Source organism: Mandrillus leucophaeus, unplaced genomic scaffold, assembly GCF_000951045.1.
Source record: "Mandrillus leucophaeus isolate KB7577 unplaced genomic scaffold, Mleu.le_1.0 Scaffold29, whole genome shotgun sequence".
NCBI classification, from domain to species: Eukaryota; Metazoa; Chordata; class Mammalia; order Primates; family Cercopithecidae; genus Mandrillus; species Mandrillus leucophaeus.
The window spans coordinates 2,396,826-2,413,530 of NW_012103031.1; the positions used below are offsets into that span (position 1 = coordinate 2,396,826).

At 50.8% G+C, this 16,705-nt stretch overlaps 1 protein-coding gene across 1 annotated transcript in view; it reads right to left on the reverse strand.

The window, feature by feature from the left end:
- Positions 1-5,234: 5,234 nt before the first annotated feature.
- Positions 5,235-16,705, reverse strand: part of TRRAP (transformation/transcription domain-associated protein) — a 132,900-nt gene continuing 121,429 nt past the window's right edge. Inside the window, exons 67-72 of the mRNA XM_011985836.1 lie at positions 14,444-14,669; positions 13,513-13,730; positions 9,900-10,084; positions 7,209-7,412; positions 6,929-7,123; positions 5,235-6,397 (exon numbers count right to left, since the gene is read on the reverse strand). Of these exons, the coding sequence (XP_011841226.1) occupies positions 6,113-6,397; positions 6,929-7,123; positions 7,209-7,412; positions 9,900-10,084; positions 13,513-13,730; positions 14,444-14,669 (1,313 nt within the window). The 3' untranslated portion in view covers positions 5,235-6,112. The remainder of the gene's footprint in view (positions 6,398-6,928; positions 7,124-7,208; positions 7,413-9,899; positions 10,085-13,512; positions 13,731-14,443; positions 14,670-16,705) is intronic.

Genomic DNA, 16,705 nt, shown 5'->3' on the forward strand with positions numbered 1-16,705 from the left:
GATAAAAACTTCCAGCAAACTAGGAATAGAAGGAAAACACCTCAATATAATAAAGGCCATTATGCAAAACCCACAGCTAAGATCACATTCAATGGTGAAAGACTGATAGGGCTTCCTCTAAGATAAGGAATGAGACAAAGGTGACCGTTTTTTTTTTTGCCACTTATACTCAACACAGTAGTGGAAATTCTAGCCAGAACAATTAGGCAAAAGGGGGAAAAAATCCAAATTGGAAAGGAAGAGGTAAAATTACCTGTTTACACATGACATGATTATAGAAAAGCCTAAAGAAAACAAAGTATTAGAATAAACATATTCAGCATAATTGTAGGATACAAAAATCAACATACAAAAATCAGCTGTGTTTCTATACACTAACAATATATAATCCAAAGAGGAACTTAAGAAAACAATTCCATTTACAGCAGCATTACAAAGAATAAACAGGTACATACTTAACCAATGAAGTCAAATACTTGTATATTAGAAACCATAAATCACTGATTAAAGAAATTATAGAAGACAAGTTGCATGCGGTGGCTCATGCCTGTAATCCCAGCACTTTGGGAGGCCGAGACGGGTGGATCACGAGGTCAAGAGATCGAGACCAGCTTGGCCAACGTGGTGAAACCTCGTCTCTACTAAAAATATAAGAAATTAGCCGGGCGTGGTGGCAGATGCCTGTAGTCCCAGTTACTCGGGAGGCTGAGGCAGGAGAATGGCGTGAACTCAGGAGGCGGAGCTTGCAGTGAGCTGAGATCATGCCACTGCAATCCAGCCCGGGGGACAAAGTGAGACTCCACCTCAAAAAAAAAAAAAAATTATAGAAGACAAATAAATAGACATTCCAAGCTTATGGAATAAAAGACATAATATTGTATTTTATATTTTTTATTTTTTTTAAGATGTTCTCCTGTCCAAGCTGGAGTGCAGTGCTACAATCATAGCTCACTGCAGCCTCCAACTTCTGCGCTCAAGTGATCCTCCTGGCTCAGCCTACCATGTAGCCGTGACTACAAGCACACACCAACACACCCAGCTAATTTTTCATATTTTTGGCAGAGATGAGGTCTCGCTGTGTTGCCCAGGCTGGTCTCAAGCTCCTGGCCTCGAGCAATCCTCCTGCCTCGGCCTCCCAAAAGTGCTGAGATTATAGGTGTGAGCCAACACACCTGGCCAAAATATTGTTAAGATGTCATTACTACTCAAAGTGATCTACAGATGTAATACAATCACTATCAAAATCCCAACATTGGGCCAGGTGCACTGGCTCACGCCTATAATCCCAGTATTTTGGGAGGCTGAGGCGGATGGATCACCTGAGGTCAGGAGTTCGAGACCAGTTTGGCCAACGTGGTGAAACCCCCATCTCTACTAAAAATACAAAAATTAGCTGGGTATGGTGGCGGGCGCCTGTAATCCCAGCTACTTGGGAGGCTGAGGCAGGAGAATCGCTTGAACCCCGGAGGTGAAGGCTGCACTGAGCCGAGATGGTGCCACTGCACTCCAGCCTGGGCAACAGAGCAAGACTCCGTCTCAAAAACAAAACAAAACAAAACAAAATCCCAACATTTTAGCAGAAACAGAAAAATACATCCTCAAATTTGTATGAAATTGCAGGGGACCCCAAATCCAAAACAGAAAAATACATCCTCAAATTTGTATGAAATTGCAGGGGACCCCAAATCCAAAGCAATCTTGAAAAAGAAGCACAAACTCAGAGAATTTACACTTCCTGGTTTCAAATCTGACTAAAAAGCCACAGTAAGCAAAACACTGTAGTGGTGGCATAAAGACAGACACGGAGACAGACTGAACAGAACAGACAGCCCGGAAATCAGCTCTCCACACTCTATGCGTCAGCTGAGTTTTGGGTGCCAAGACCCTTTCCAACAGGATCGTCTTCTCAACAAAATTACGTTGGGGATACTGGATATCCACAACCAAAGAACTCAGCTGGGCCCTTAGCTTATAGCATATACACAAATTACCTTCCAAGTGGACCAGAGATCTAAAGTGAGTGTGAAAACTATAAAACTCTTAGAAGACCTCCTAGGGAAAAAGCTTCATGAGATTAGCTTTGGCAATGGTGTTTTGATATTACATGAAAGGCACAGGCAACAAAAAGAAAAACAAATTGAACTGCATCAAAATTAAAAACTTTTGTGCATCAAATGACACTATCAACAGAGTGAAAAGGCAACTCACACGATATGAGAAATTATTTGTAAACCATCTATCTCCAAGGGATTCCCATCCAGACGATATAAAGAACTGCAATTCAACAACAAAAACAACTCAATTGAAAAACGGGTAAAGGACTAGAACTGACGCATCTCCAAAGAAGATATATGACTGGCTCACAAGCCTATGAAAAGCTGCTCAACTTCCCTCATCACCAGGGCAATGCAAGTCAAAACCACAGTGAAGTACCACTCCATGCCCATTACGATGGATGTCATAAAACAAAAACGAAAAAACAGAACATCACAAGTGCTGGCAAGAATGTGAAGACAGAGAAAACCTTACCTCTTGCTGGTGGGAACGTAAAATGATACAGCTGCTATGGAAAACAGCATGGCAGTTCCTCAAATAATTAAAGATAGAATTCCTATATGATCCAGCAAGTCTACTTCTGGGTAGATAACCAAAGAACTAAAAGTAGGAAATTGAACACATATTTGTATGCCTATGTTCATAGGAGCATTATTCATAGTGGACAAAAGAGAGAGACGCCAAGTACCCATCAGCAGATAAATGAATGGACAAAATGTCTACACAGGCAACGAAATGCAATTCAGCCTTAAAAAGGAAGGAGAGTCTGACACGCTGCAGCGTGGATGAACACTGAGGTCATTATGCTAAGCGAAATAAAACAGTCACAAAACACCAGGTGCCTTTTGGCGCCAGGCGCCAGGGCTGATGTCTATAAGCCCAGCACTTTGGGAGGCCAAAGTGGGTGGATCGCCTGAGGTCAGGAGTTCAAGACCAGCCTGGGGAACATGATGAAACCCCATCTCTACTAAAAATACAAAAATTAGCTGGGTGTGGTGGCGGGTGCCTGTAATCCCAGCTACTCGGGAGGCTGAGGCAGGAGAATCACTTGAACCCGGGAGGCGGAGGTTGCAGTGAGCCGAGATCGCGCCACTGCACTCCAGCCTGGGCGACAAGAGCAAAACTACGTCTCAAAACCAAAACAAACAAAAACCAGTCAGAAAAGGACAAATATTGCATGATTCCACTTCTATGGGGTCCTTAAGAGTCATCAAATTCACAGAGACAGAAAGTAGAATGGTAGTTGGCAGGGGTGGGGGGAAGGGCTGATGGGGAGTGAGTATTTAATGAGGACAGATTTTTCCAGATAACAAGATGTAAAAGTTCTGGAGGTGGATGCTGGTGATTGCTGTACAACGACGAAGGTACATAATGCCACTCAACTGTGCACTTAAAATTCATCAAAATGGTAAATTTGATGTTATACATATCTTACCACAAGAATAAAAAGAAGTCTAGTCCTAGCACTTACCTTGAAATGGTGTTTGGAGAAACAGGGCATATTGTCTGCGTGTTCTGGACCCTCCTCACTCTGGAGCCGGCAGCCTCCCGGGCACAGCTCCCAGCAATGCTGCGCTGGGGTGGACAGAGCTGAGGTTCATGGTCACTGAGCTGCTGCCTGAAGGGCTCCAGACTCCAGGTCCTTGATCTTTCCACATGGCGCTCACGAGATGCCGGACTTTCACCGGGGAGGGGCTATCTCCTGCCTTGACCACTCCAAGGTTGGTTTTCCCAACAACCAGGGGAACAGTGTGGGCGATTCTCGCAGCGGGCTGGGCCTCCTCCTCACCAATAGCACCAGCTTCAGACTCCTGTTCTCCAGTGTGAAAGACATGTCCCCCAACCCTAACGCCACCCACACATCTGCACAGACACCAGGCTTCACGGAGCGCAAGACGACTCACACAGTGGCCTAGGCCTCGTCACTGGACGATCGGAGGAGCATGGTCCCCGCTCAGGCCTGACGCCCGCAGGACACCAACCAGCTGCCAGATGAGCACGCAATCACTCCTCATTTGCAAAGCACTGCTCCCATCTTTCCAGGACCCGAGACATCGTCTCACAAAGACAGCTCTCTGCAAGGAACTGGGAAGTAACTTGAGTCCGGTCAGACTGGCAAAAGCCAGCCCCTCGGCCTTGACCTGTGGCCCAGGAGCAGCATGGGAGCTTCGAATCAGGCTGGACGGGCTTCCCTCCCAGTTTCTCCAGGCCTTGGACAAGCTTCTCACCTTCTCTGAGCTGGAAACCCCCTCTCTATAAAGTGGGGAAGTGCCCCTCTGGGCTGAGGGCTGCAGCCCAGCACAGAGACCTTGATGACAGCTGCCAGTACCACCCACTGCAAACCAGTCCGCACCCAGACCATAACCCAGCAACACAACTGTAATCTCAAGCTGCCCAGGGACATCTAGTCAAGGCCCTTTCATTTGACCCTGCGATGGGATTTGGGTAAACTCACCTCCGTGGTAGCCTGGAACGATGGAGGATAAATGAAAGGCAAGGAGAGTTAAGAGCTGGAGAAGGTTCTGTGGTCTGGGGCAGAGGCCCAGAGAGGGCTACCCCCATCCCCTGGGTCCTGTAAAGGGCCGTCTTCCTCGAAAAGACTTAACACTTCCTAACAGGCAAGTCCTTTCCAATTCAGGGCCCATCATGTTAGCCCTGGAGCGGCAACCCCATCCCTCCACCCTGCTGTTTCTGACATCATGGTGTGTGCTCCTTGGGGACCGTCCCTCCCACACGAGGGCAGGCCTGACCCACAGTACACATTGGATGAAGGACAATGAGGAGGTAGAGATGGGCACAGAGTGCTTCATGCTGAGCCTCCGGGCATGCTTCGGGCACACTCCACACACGTTACATGGCAGCAGTCTTGAAACACATGAACACAGCCGAGGGCTCCAAGAGTCTGGCACGCCAGCCCGCTGCTGAGGTCGGGCCGCCATTCCTCGTCGCCTTGACAGAATATGCTCTGAACTGGCTTCCCACGTGCCACGTCATGACGTCCCCTGTGATAACAGCAGCACAGTACCTGCCAGGCAGCGCACGCTGTCACCAAGAGGCTACGCTGAGGAGCCCACACTGTCTCTGGGGCCTCTGGTTCCCAAGGGGCTGAGGGACACTGAGAGGGAAGAAACAAACCCCTCATGGGAACAAGCATTTTAACATAAATAAGGGACAATAAACCCTTTTATAAAATATTTATTCTAAAAAAAATCACACTGTACAAATTTAGATAGAACATTCTCAATGTTCAGATTTATAAAAATGTGAACAGAAAGACTAAAGGTAGCGAAGGAACATACATTTCTGTTTTGTCTTTTTAAATTAGGAAGGTAAAAGTGATTTTTTATTCAGGTGCAATGATAGTAAATGTCTAGAAGACATCTGAAGAGCCGGAAATAAAAAGCACAGGAGCTGCCTGCAGACTCTCAGAGTTCTGTCTTCACCCGCTGAATCCAAAGTGGGTGCGTGTGGCGCTCCCGCAGGGTGATCTGGCCCTGTGGATCCACGCCGGACACTCAACGAGACTCCCAAGGCTGGCTGCGTACAGCCTAAAAGTTTGTGCTCAGAGAAAAACCAGCACGATGGGTTCATCATCTGTTTCTCAAACCAAACGGGTTTTCTGTACACTTGTTACAAAGGTCTGTACAAAAGCAGGAAGCTGCTGTGAGGTGTTATTTCCGAAAGAGTTAAAAATGGATGGTAAGGAGCGGTTCGCACAGTCCCGCCTGTACGTTCACAGACAGAGGACACCATAAAAAAAGGGCTCACTCAGAAATTCCAGACCGGAGAATCCTGGTTTCTTAAAAGATTATTTTAAAAGCTTGGAGGAAGTTTCAGCTCTGCCACTTCTAACCGCCTCGCCCAGCGTCGTCATAGTTCAGCTTCCTCTAAAACTAAATTCTCCCTCTCACACACCAACTACCAGGAAAATAACTGCAACCCAGTGGAACCGCGGGGCTTCTGAGAATAAAAGGAACGAGGCAGGGACAAGTCGTATAAGCTGCGGGCTCAGAGCCCAGGGCGCCCTTCACATTGCGGGTGGCCGTGGCGGCCGCGGTCACAGCCAGGGGTGCCAGGCGGGGTCCATGCGGCACAGATTGTCCAGGCTGTTCGCTGCGGCCACCAGGGTGTTCACCTTGCTTTCCCCACCTTCGAACTGGGCGAGGTTGTGTAGGCGGGTCATGATGGCGGTGACGGCTTTCTGAACCAGGGACACCAGTTGCTGGCTGTCCATGTTCTCCGGCTGCCCGGCGGCCGAGAGAGGAGAGGACGTGTCCTCCTGCGTTTTTTTGTGCCAAGCAATGATCTCATCCCGGAGAACCGTTTTCAGAATGCCGTCCACCTGCGTGAGGGAGAGAACGAGAGGACGTGTGTTTAACCAAGAACAGCCCAGAGGGGCAGCTTCCTAACAGGGTGGGACTCAACCACAGTGGCCGCCCAGGGCCACCGAGGGCCAGTCAAGCCTCAGCACCAGGCCAGGCTGTGTGCTCTCAGGACGGGCTGGGGAAGCCGCTGAGGGACAAACCCCTTCCTCCACTTGGAGCAGCAGCCAGAAAGCCTCAGTGTTGGGCAGCACAGACCTGGATGGCAAAGGCAGCCATGCTGCGACTGGGGCCCGATCTTTTTATGTGTTCACTTGACGCCTTCCAGCGTCTGCCCAGTGTCCAGCAGGCCCATTCCAAGCACTACAGACAAGAGTGAACCAAAGAGAAAACCATCCCTTGCCCGCACAGCAAAGGACATAACACGGGTGCCGGCCACTGTGGAGAACGCAGAGCCTGTGAGGCAGATCAGCAGCTCCTGCAAGGCCATGGCACGTGGGCATCTGAGTGGCCCCAGCCTGTGCCCGTGATAGGACGACGCGGAGACCCACCTTAAAGTTCGGCTGGGCGAAGCACCGGGCAACCGCAATCATGGATGCCGTCAACGGGCCGGAGACACCGATGGTAGTCAGAAACTCAGAAATGTTGGGCGTGAGTCGAAACGGGACAGGACGGTTGGCATCTAGGTCTCCAGTGGCGTCGTTTATGTCAAACCGAAAGTAGGCAACATTCAGTTTGCCAGTGTCCTAAATTTCAGAAGGAGACACTTTAGGAACTTCAGCAGAAAGGCAATGTCACGAGGAGAGGATCTGGCGGTTCAAACCAGGTTACCTGAGCGATCTGTAACATCTCGGGGTTGAGTCTATTTAAATGCAGGACGAATTCCGCGAAGCCTATCAGAGCCAGCTGGATGGTGAACATCTTCCGGAACGTCCAGTAGTCCGTGGCGTTGGGGAAGGTGTGCAGCGCCCACTCCTTGAGCATGCTGCGTGGCACCATGTTACTCTGAACCTCCTTCAGGATGTCGCGGAGGACCTGAAACACATCGCCCCGTGACACTCCCATCTCACTCACTGATTTTTTTTTTTTTTTGGCAAAAGAAAAACTCTCAAATTGCAATTCCTCTTTAACTTAGCACCGAGAGTAAATTCTGGTGACAGATTTAACGCGCGCATTGTTAGGAGACTGAACGTGAGGAGGCACAAGATGGCTGCTTCCCTCCAGGGTTTGCCGCCGTCTGCTCTAAAGCACCAACGCAGCTGGTCTGCGCCAAAGCCGCAGTTACCTGACATGCGATACCTGACAAGAATGCAGGCAAGTATCTGACACTTCCACCCTTGCTGACCACAGAAGGTATCAGGCCAATTAACAGAACACAACAGCCGGACACCAGCAGCACCACTTCCAACCAAGACTTTATACTAATGACCAATGTTTCACAAACTGAAGGAGCTGGTCTAACCACACACACACTCGAGACTGAACTCCGTACTCATGGACTATTGCAGACATCACCAACTCAGAAAGTTTCCTGAGTTAATGGAGTTCCTGTTCGACCATCTGGTAGAGGCACAGGGTCTCTTCCAGACTAAGTCCTACCCACGTGCTCCGAATGGCCGTGAGGCAGAACGTGAGAAAGGCCGTGAGAAAGTTCTTGCCTTCCACCGGGAAGAACAAGGCAGGCCACTGGCCACACACGCAGTTTGTTTCCTCATCTGTCAAATGGGAAGGAGCACTTCTGAGATGGCAAAGGATTTCCAAAATCTGCCTCTAAAGCAGTTAGAATGCTGGCAAAACCACCAAAATCAACTTTGTCAGAACTCTAGGAACTAAAGGCTTACAAGTCTGAGGAGCTTTTTAAAAAATTTATTAAAAAAAAAACAAAAAAACAAACGCTGGGCTGGGCATGGTGGCTCACGCCTGTAATCCCAGCACTTTGGGAGGTCGAGGCGGGCGGATCACAAGGTCAGGAGTTTGAGGCCAGCCTGATCAACATGGTGAAACCCCGTCTCTACTAAAAATACAAAAATTAGCCAGGCATGGTGGCGGGCACCTGTAATCTCAGCTACTCAGGAGGCTGAGGCAGGAGAATTGCTTGAACTCAGGAGGCGGAGGTTGTGGTGAGCCGAGATCATGCCACTGCACTCCAGCCTGGGCGACAAGAGCAAAACTCCATCTCAACAAAAAAAGAGAAAAAGAGAGAAGAATGAAGGAGTAGAATAAATAACGAAACAAACAAGAGGCACATAGAGGAGGAAGTGGCTCTGAAGCTGGATTCCTCTGTGCTGTGGGCATCTCCCTCTGCCGACAGGCCCTGACAGCCGCTAACCTGGAACAAACATCCCAGTTGGACACTCACGCTGTTTAGAAACAGGATGACTCTGGGGTCAGCACGTATTTGTCACTGGCTTCCACGCTGTCGAAAGTTAATGTTGCCTTAAGAATATAATCCATTCTTCTCCTGCAAATACCTCAGAACTGCCCATTGTCCACAGAATGACCAGGCCATGGCCTGTGCCACAAAAAAGCCCTGGCGTCAGTTCCCACGAGAGGCCATGCACTCTGTCAACAGAGGCTGATCAGAAACAGGGATCCATGCCTCTGCCTGCAGAGCTGGAGGCTGCACCTGACCCTGCAGCCTGGAACACCTTGGGCCCTGCCGTGCCCTGGGCCACAGAGGACACCATGGGCTCAACCTTCCTCAACCACACTAAGTCCTCCAGGAGCCCGGAGACCTGGAATGAGTCCCTGGGAGACTTGGGGCAAGGTCGCAGCATCCACCTCTGTGGTCTCTCCTTCTTGGGACCTACAGAAAGGACCACGGGGCACCCGGGGAGAGGCCGAAACAGCTGCCCCTGGGTGCTCCACACAACCCCCCAAAAATCTCCTCACCCAAAGCCCATGCCTGCCCTGCCTCCCACCAAGGGCAGAAACGTGCAGGTGAATGAGGGGCCTCTGCACCTCCGAGGGGCTGCAGGCCAGGGCCACCCAAGACTCCTGTGGGCACCATGCTCCTGGCTCAGGCAACCAAAACAGCTGGGCCCCACGCACTCCAGAGTCTGTCGCTTTTTGTATTTTAGAAAACAGCACACATGCCGCACATCGCCTAACGCCCCCAGCAGCAGACCAGGTGAACAGCAACATGAAGTGGATGAATGAAGACTGTAAACAGCCTCCCATCACCTCAGACCAGGTGTGGCTGCCAAGTGAGACTGCCAGAAACTTACTTCAAAATTCTAATTTCAGAGCTTCTTTGTAAGTACAGTAGAGGACAAGGGGCTTCTCCAAGGTCGAGGACTGACCCGCGTCCGGTCATAACAAACCGTTCACGACAAGTGTCCTCTCACCAAGGTCAAGAGCTGTCTCATTTCTACCATCTCACGAGTCTAATAGTTACTTTAAATGACAGAGGTGGCCCCCAACAAATGCCCGCTCATCTTCTAAGCACCCCTGTCTCCAGGCACCGCCCCACGCAGGAGGGCTGCAGGTGGCAGCTTGGCCCCTGCCCAGCCCCGCTGCTACCTGGTGGCTGGCTTGGGTTCCCCGCGCCTGCACCGTAGCCAGCCGGTCGTAGTAACGGGAGATGGGGTTGTCGTGCTCGATGCCCTTCTTGGCGCAGCGCTGCTTGTAGATCTCCACAAGGGAAAGTGAAGAGGGGTTGTCCTCCACGAGGCGCATCTGCGGGGAAACCGCCACAACCCGGGGCACTGGGGAGAGGGGAAGAAAAACAGGGCAGGCTGAGGGTGACCGCAGGCCAGTGCTTGGCTCCACTGGGAGCAGAGCTGACCCAGCTGTGTGCCTTGGGGGCTGGCTGGAAGAACCCGGTGGTCATGCACCATCCATTTACCCAACAGATGGCACGAGGCTCTGACGGCACGAGCTAATCGTCATCCTGTGTCCACAAACAGAAATGCTTTAGAAGGCAATCTTAAAAAGACATCTTGGCTGGACACAGTGGCTCACGCCTGTAATCCCAGCACTTTGGGAGGCCGAGGTGGGCGGATCACGACGTCAGGAGATGGAGACCATCCTGGCCAACATGGTGAAACCCCATCTCTACTAAAAATACAAGAATTAGCCAGGCGTGGTGGCAGGTGCCTGTAATCCCAGCTACTCAGGAGGCTGAGGCAGGAGAATGGCCTGAACCAGGGAGTCAGAGGTTGTAGTGAGCCGAGATCGTGCCACAGCACTACAGCCTGGTGACAGAGCGAGACTCCATCTCAAAGGAAAAAAAAAAACCAAAAAACAAAAAGACATCTTAAAAAACAAAATATAAAGGATAGCCTATAGTCCCAGCTACTCAGGAGGCTGAGATGGGAGAATCGCTTGAGCCAGGAGTTGGGGGCTGCAGGTGACAGAGCAGGACCCTGTCTAAAAAATAAGAATAAACATGGCTGGCCGTGGTGGCTCACGCCTGTAATCCCAGCACTTTGGGAGGCCAAGGCAGGTGGATCACATGAGGTCAGGAGTTTAAGACCAGCCTGGCCAACATGGCAAAACCCCATCTCTACTAAAAACACAAAAATTAGCCAGGCATGGTGGCGCACACCTGTAGTCCCAGCTACTCAGGAGGCTGAGGCGGGAGAATTGCCTGAACCCAGGAGGCGGAGGTGGCAGTGAACTGAGACTGCGCCATTGCACTCCAGCCTGGGTGACAGAGTGAGACTCCGTTTCAAAAAAAAAAAAAAAAGAATAAGCAGACTCTGCCCAATGTTCGCTCTCAGAGGTTTTCCTTAATCAGAGTCTATGGGAAGAGTCCAGCCTTCCTGCTCTGAGACAGCTGCTGTCTAATGACGCAAACTTGCCTTTCAGCACCTAGGATGGCTGTGCCCCATCTTTGGAGAAGGAGGAAGATCATCTTCTGTGTTCTGTCCACATAAGGAAAGCATCCAGCATCAACCTGATCATCCATTGCCATTAGTGTGTGAATCCCTGTCCACACATGGCGACCGGCAACTCTGTTCCCAATCGCCATTAGTGTGTGAATCCCTGTCCACACATGGCGACCGGCACTGTTCCCAATCGCCATTAGTGTGTGAATCCCCGTCCACACGGCACTGTTCCTAATTGCCATTAGTGTGTGAATCCCTGTCCACACATGGTGACCGGCACTCTGTTCCCAATCGCCATTAGTGTGTGAATCCCTGTCTACACATGGCGACCGGCACTGTTCCTAATTGCCATTAGTGTGTGAATCCCTGTCCACACATGGTGACCGGCACTCTGTTCCCAATCGCCATTAGTGTGTGAATCCCTGTCTACACATGGCGACCGGCACTTCCCAATTGCCATTAGTGTGTGAATCCCTGTCCATACATGGCGACCAGCACTCTGTTCCCAATCACCACTTGCTATCTGCGATGCAGTTAATCTATGACCCTCCCGACAGGATGCTAAACTGCACTGAAACCACTCTGGTCTGAGCCAGCTGGAGGTGGCAGGAGCACTGGGCGACCACTCCAGAGCCTGCCTTCCCAGTGACGACACCTTGGGGAGCAGCACTGGACTTGTGTGCACAGTTTCTCCTCCAAAAGTGGGATAATAGTACCTACCCCATAGGGTTGTTTGTGGATTAAATGAGATAATACTTTATGAAGATACTAGGTTCAGGGAATATTCAGATATCTTGTTGCAATAAAGTTGGAGGGAGCTGAGAGGTTTCCAGAAGATGGCAGATTCAGCCTGCCCAGAGAGGGAACCAGTGGCGCTGTGTCCCAGCCACCGTAACCCCTGACGTGGAGTCAGGGGCGCGTGAGGTGCACACGGATGATTCTGACTTCTGTGAACCAAGTGGCTGATTCTAACGTCAGTTAAGCCACAGCTGATGGCTTGCTGTCTTGGCGTTTACCCATAAAGAAATCCCCAAATGACTCCAGGACACACATTAGGACCGCCATTCCGTGCCAACCAAGCGTTTGGAAGCAGATGAATCAATAACCCACAGCTGGGATCAACACTACAGGTCATGTTATATACATGTTAAAACACGCAGTTTTTCTGTGATGCATTTTGAGCTTTCTTTAGGCTTATTTTTAAAATCTTCTTATTTTGAGATACAAAACTTAAGCATCAGAGATTTCAGGTCAGAAGAGGCTGATCACAGCTTAGGTGGCAAAAGAAAGTTCCACACAGGACTAGGTAACGTGCACTGCGGCGGGCTCCCGACTACAGGGACTGCACGCTAAAAAGTTATAAAGTGGCTGTCTTCTCTGGATCACAGCACAAGCGTCTCATCTATGTGCCCGTACAATCGGGCCACTCATGGTAACTCAGTGACAAAGACTTCCTCAGAGGTTGCTTCTTATCAGCTATTTGTGCTCCCTGGCAATTTCTGTGGCCTTCACAGGGCAGCTAGACTTTCCCGAGTCCTGTGTTTCACCCAGGAAGGAAACTCAGGGAGGGCCCAGAGTGCAGCGTGTGAAGCAGCTCGAGGTGCGCTGGAAACCTGACGCAAGGTGCTGCCCCGCTGGCACCCAGGCTCAGCTGGGCCGGGTTCCCCAGGCTCCAGGGAGAAGCGAAACCGGCAGCACGCACTGGCAGGCGCCGGCTCCCCAAGGGCCCACTCTGTAGAGTGCAAAAGGCCTTAGAACAGGGATGCCCAATCTTTTGGCTTCCCTGGGCCACATCGGAAGAATTGTCTTGGGCTACACATAAAATACACTGACACTAACGACAGGTGATGAGCTAAAAAAGATTAAAAAAAAAGCAAAAGAAATCTCATAATGTTCTAAGAAAGTTGACGAATTTGTGTTGAACCACATTCAAAGGCATCCTGGGCCGCATGGAGCCTGCAGATTGGACAAGCTTGCCTTAGACGAAAGGTGGACACAGCTCTCATCTCTCAGTGAGAGGCCTGAAGGCCCAGAGCTGCTCCTCTTCTTGAGGCCTTCCCTGGTCAGCACAGACTAGAACATTCTCTGCTGACACAGCCGGACCCTCAAAGGCTAACTTGAGTTGCCTGTGCACCCCGCGAGGCGTGGCTCTCACCCCCTCCCCGTGAGGCTGCCTGCGCGCCCTGCAAGGCGTGGCTCTCACCCCCACCCGTGAGGCTGCCTGCGCGCCCTGCAAGGCGTGGCTCTCACCCCCACCCGTGAGGCTGCCTGCGCGCCCCGCGAGGCGTGGCTCTCACCCCCACCTGTGAAAAACAAGTGCCTCTTGGTGGTCTCCTTTCTCTTCTCCAAACAGGGGTTCAGCAGACGCAGCAGCTGCAACACACGCTCCTCTCGCCGTGACTCCGTGAGGCAGGCGTCGTTCATGACGAGGTACGGGTAGATCTTGCCGTTGTGTCCCCGGATGTACAGCCGCCGGGCTGCGGTGTTGTGCTTCTGCACAATCTCTACCCGGGGCATAAACCTGCCAGAGCGAGAAGCCATGAGGACGCGCCCTGCATCTCTACCAGTCCTGGTCTTGAGAAGCAGCTAGGGATGTCCGAACTGTCACGGGAAAACGGACTGTGTAGGCCAGCAGTCGTTTATCAATTTATTTGTACCCTGCCTCACCCTGACGCGGTGGAAATGAGCCAAATATTTTCAATTCAGCAGCCCCGGACAGAAGTCAAGGAGGAGGGACAGCTGGCCAGGACAGGAGCCAGCTTTGGAGGAAAGGGCAGCTAAACTCTGGACGTATGGAAAAGCAGAGCTGTGTCTGGTTCAGATATAAAGACGAAACACATTTTTTGTTAAGAGAAACCTCTTCAAAGCCCTTTCTGCGTTTCAAATGAGATGCAGCATGCTCTAGGAAATGCTACGATTGTCTGATTCTGCCTGAATACTGTGCTTCGAGGATTTACAAAAGACTGGGACACACACTGTTTTGTCAAGTTCTATGGTGACTCAGAAGAAGGTCTGCTGAATGCAAACCCAGACTGCACTCAGGACAGCTAACCGGTCAGTGCGGGCAGAACTCCTAAAGTGCCTGACCACTTACATTCTAGAATCATCTTAGGTTCTCCCATGTCAGGGAATCTGAGTCCAAAATTCCACACAGGGTCCACCCTGGAGCTCCCGTGGGGCTCCATGCCCACGGACGCCGTGGGTGAGTTCTACCCACCAGGCTGGCCCACTCACCGCGCAATCTTGATGTAATAATGCGTTGGCTTTGGCATCAGAAACTCCCCGGGAATTTCCACTTCAGCTGTCTGTGCCGAGAAATTGCTCAAGAACCGGCACTTTTCCTCTATGAGGAAGAATTTGGGGAGTTGCTTGGTCTTGGCCTCCAAGATTTTGATCCACTTTTTCAACTTAGAAATAAGATTATGAAGCTTCATGGATCCTGGAACGCTGAAGTCAAAATCTTCAAAATAAAACATGATTAAAAACATTTTTAGTCATCTGGGCCAGTTCTAATTCACTGCAAAAAACAAAAACCAAAAACAAACAAAAAGAGCTCAAGCCCCTTCCAGCTACGAATTACATGTTTTGTTTGTTTTGAAACGAAGTTTCACTCTTGTTGCCCTGGCTGGAGTGCAGTGGCGTGATCTTGGCTCACTGCAACCTCCACCTCCTGGGTTTTAGTGATTCTCCTGCCTCAGCCTCCCAAGTAGCTGGGATTACAGACACCCGCCACCACGCCTGGCAAATTTTTTTTTTTTTTTTGTATTTTTAGTAGAGACAGGGTTTCACCATGTTGGCCAGGCTGGTCTTGAACTCCCAACCTCAGATGATCCGCCCACCTTGGCCTCCCAAAGTGCTGGGATCACAGGCGTGAGCCACTAGGCCCGGCCAAATTACACGTTTTATACATAGTGTGGAGCAAAACATTTTATATTCCTTGCTCCCCAAGAGGCTGACAGAACAAGAGAAGCCCTGTCAGAGACCTCCCACCACGTGGAGAGGAAGAGGAAGAGAGGGACCACCAGCCTGAAACCCCATCCCCAACCCCACAGGCCCTTTCGGGAATAATGCCGTGGAGGCAATGTCTACCTCCGTGTGTGAGGCTGGGGCCCTGGGAGACACAGGAGCCTGAGGGCGTCCTGTGAATCCCAACAACCAGGAGCCCGTGTCACCAGGGCCTGAAGACCAGCATCCAACAGCAACCCCGCCTCTGAGCATAAGTGTCACACGGAGCCCTAAGATCTCGTGTCAAAGCTGATAATGTAATCAAAGTGAGCCTGAGGCAGCAGAAAGGGCCACCCAGGAGACAGATTCTAAATGAGCCCTGAGAGGGCAAGATACCAAAATGGCAAAAGCCAAAAACATTTTTCACTGAAGCATTCAAAAATCCCTGGTTAATATATTTCTCAAAAATGTCTTTCTGTAAAAAAACCTCGACTTCCTCCCAGATGAGCACCAGTGCTGGAACGAGCCTCGCCACCCTAACTCACCAGGGCGACCAGAGGTCAGGACGAACCCAACCGCTTCTGCAGCAAAGCAGGGGCCCTGGGGGAGCCACGAGGAGGCGCCGTCCCCAGGCTGCCTCAGGGCTGGCGTCCTGAGCCCAAATGGAACGCTGGCTGAGCCGTGGCGGCAGACGTACCAGCTTAGAGCTTGGAGCACGCCGCTGAACCTCTCAGGGCCTCACTTTTCTAACCCATGGTAGATGAACAGGAATAATTTAACACCTACCCCATAAGGATGAAATTAAACAAGGCAGCGCACATGAGGCGCTTGGCATAACACCCAGCTGTTCGAGTGGCCTGACCATCCCTGCCCATGCATGATAACACCCAGCTATACAAGTGGCCTATTCCTGCCCATGTCTGAACTTGGCTGTTCACAAATGTCATCAGTTTCAGGAAAGCCAAAGTATTTTGTGTGTGTGTGTTTTTTCACAGCACTTGTCTGGTTTCCCTTTCATTTTAAGCTCTGGCACCTCCCTCCTCTGCATTCCTCACAGCGCCACGACTCCACACGGGCAGGTGCTGGAGAAGCCGCTGTGCACCAAGGTGAGATCTCCCAGCAGAGCTGCGAGGGACAGAGGCCACCGCCAAGGACGCAGGCCACCTCACTGTTTGTTCCCTCTCCACGCTGGACCAAGAAGGTGCCGCCAAGCTCATGCCTGATCTCTTTTTAACTTTTATTTTGAAATTCCTAGAGATTCACAGCAGGATGCAAACAAATTATACAGAAAGTCCCATGTACTCCTAACCCCATTCCTCCCACACCAGCATCCTATGCAAGCCAGTGCAATGCCAACATCAAAAAGCGACATTGGCACAATCCAAAGAGCTGATTCAGACTTTACCAGTTACGTGTGCACATGTGCGTGTGCACGTGTGTATGTGTGCGCACACCTCTGGTCATGTCATCGTGTTGCCTCGCAGAGCCATCAGCACAATCAGTTGTGAGCTGCACCATCAGCACAGGATGCCCTTAGTTTCCCTTCACAGC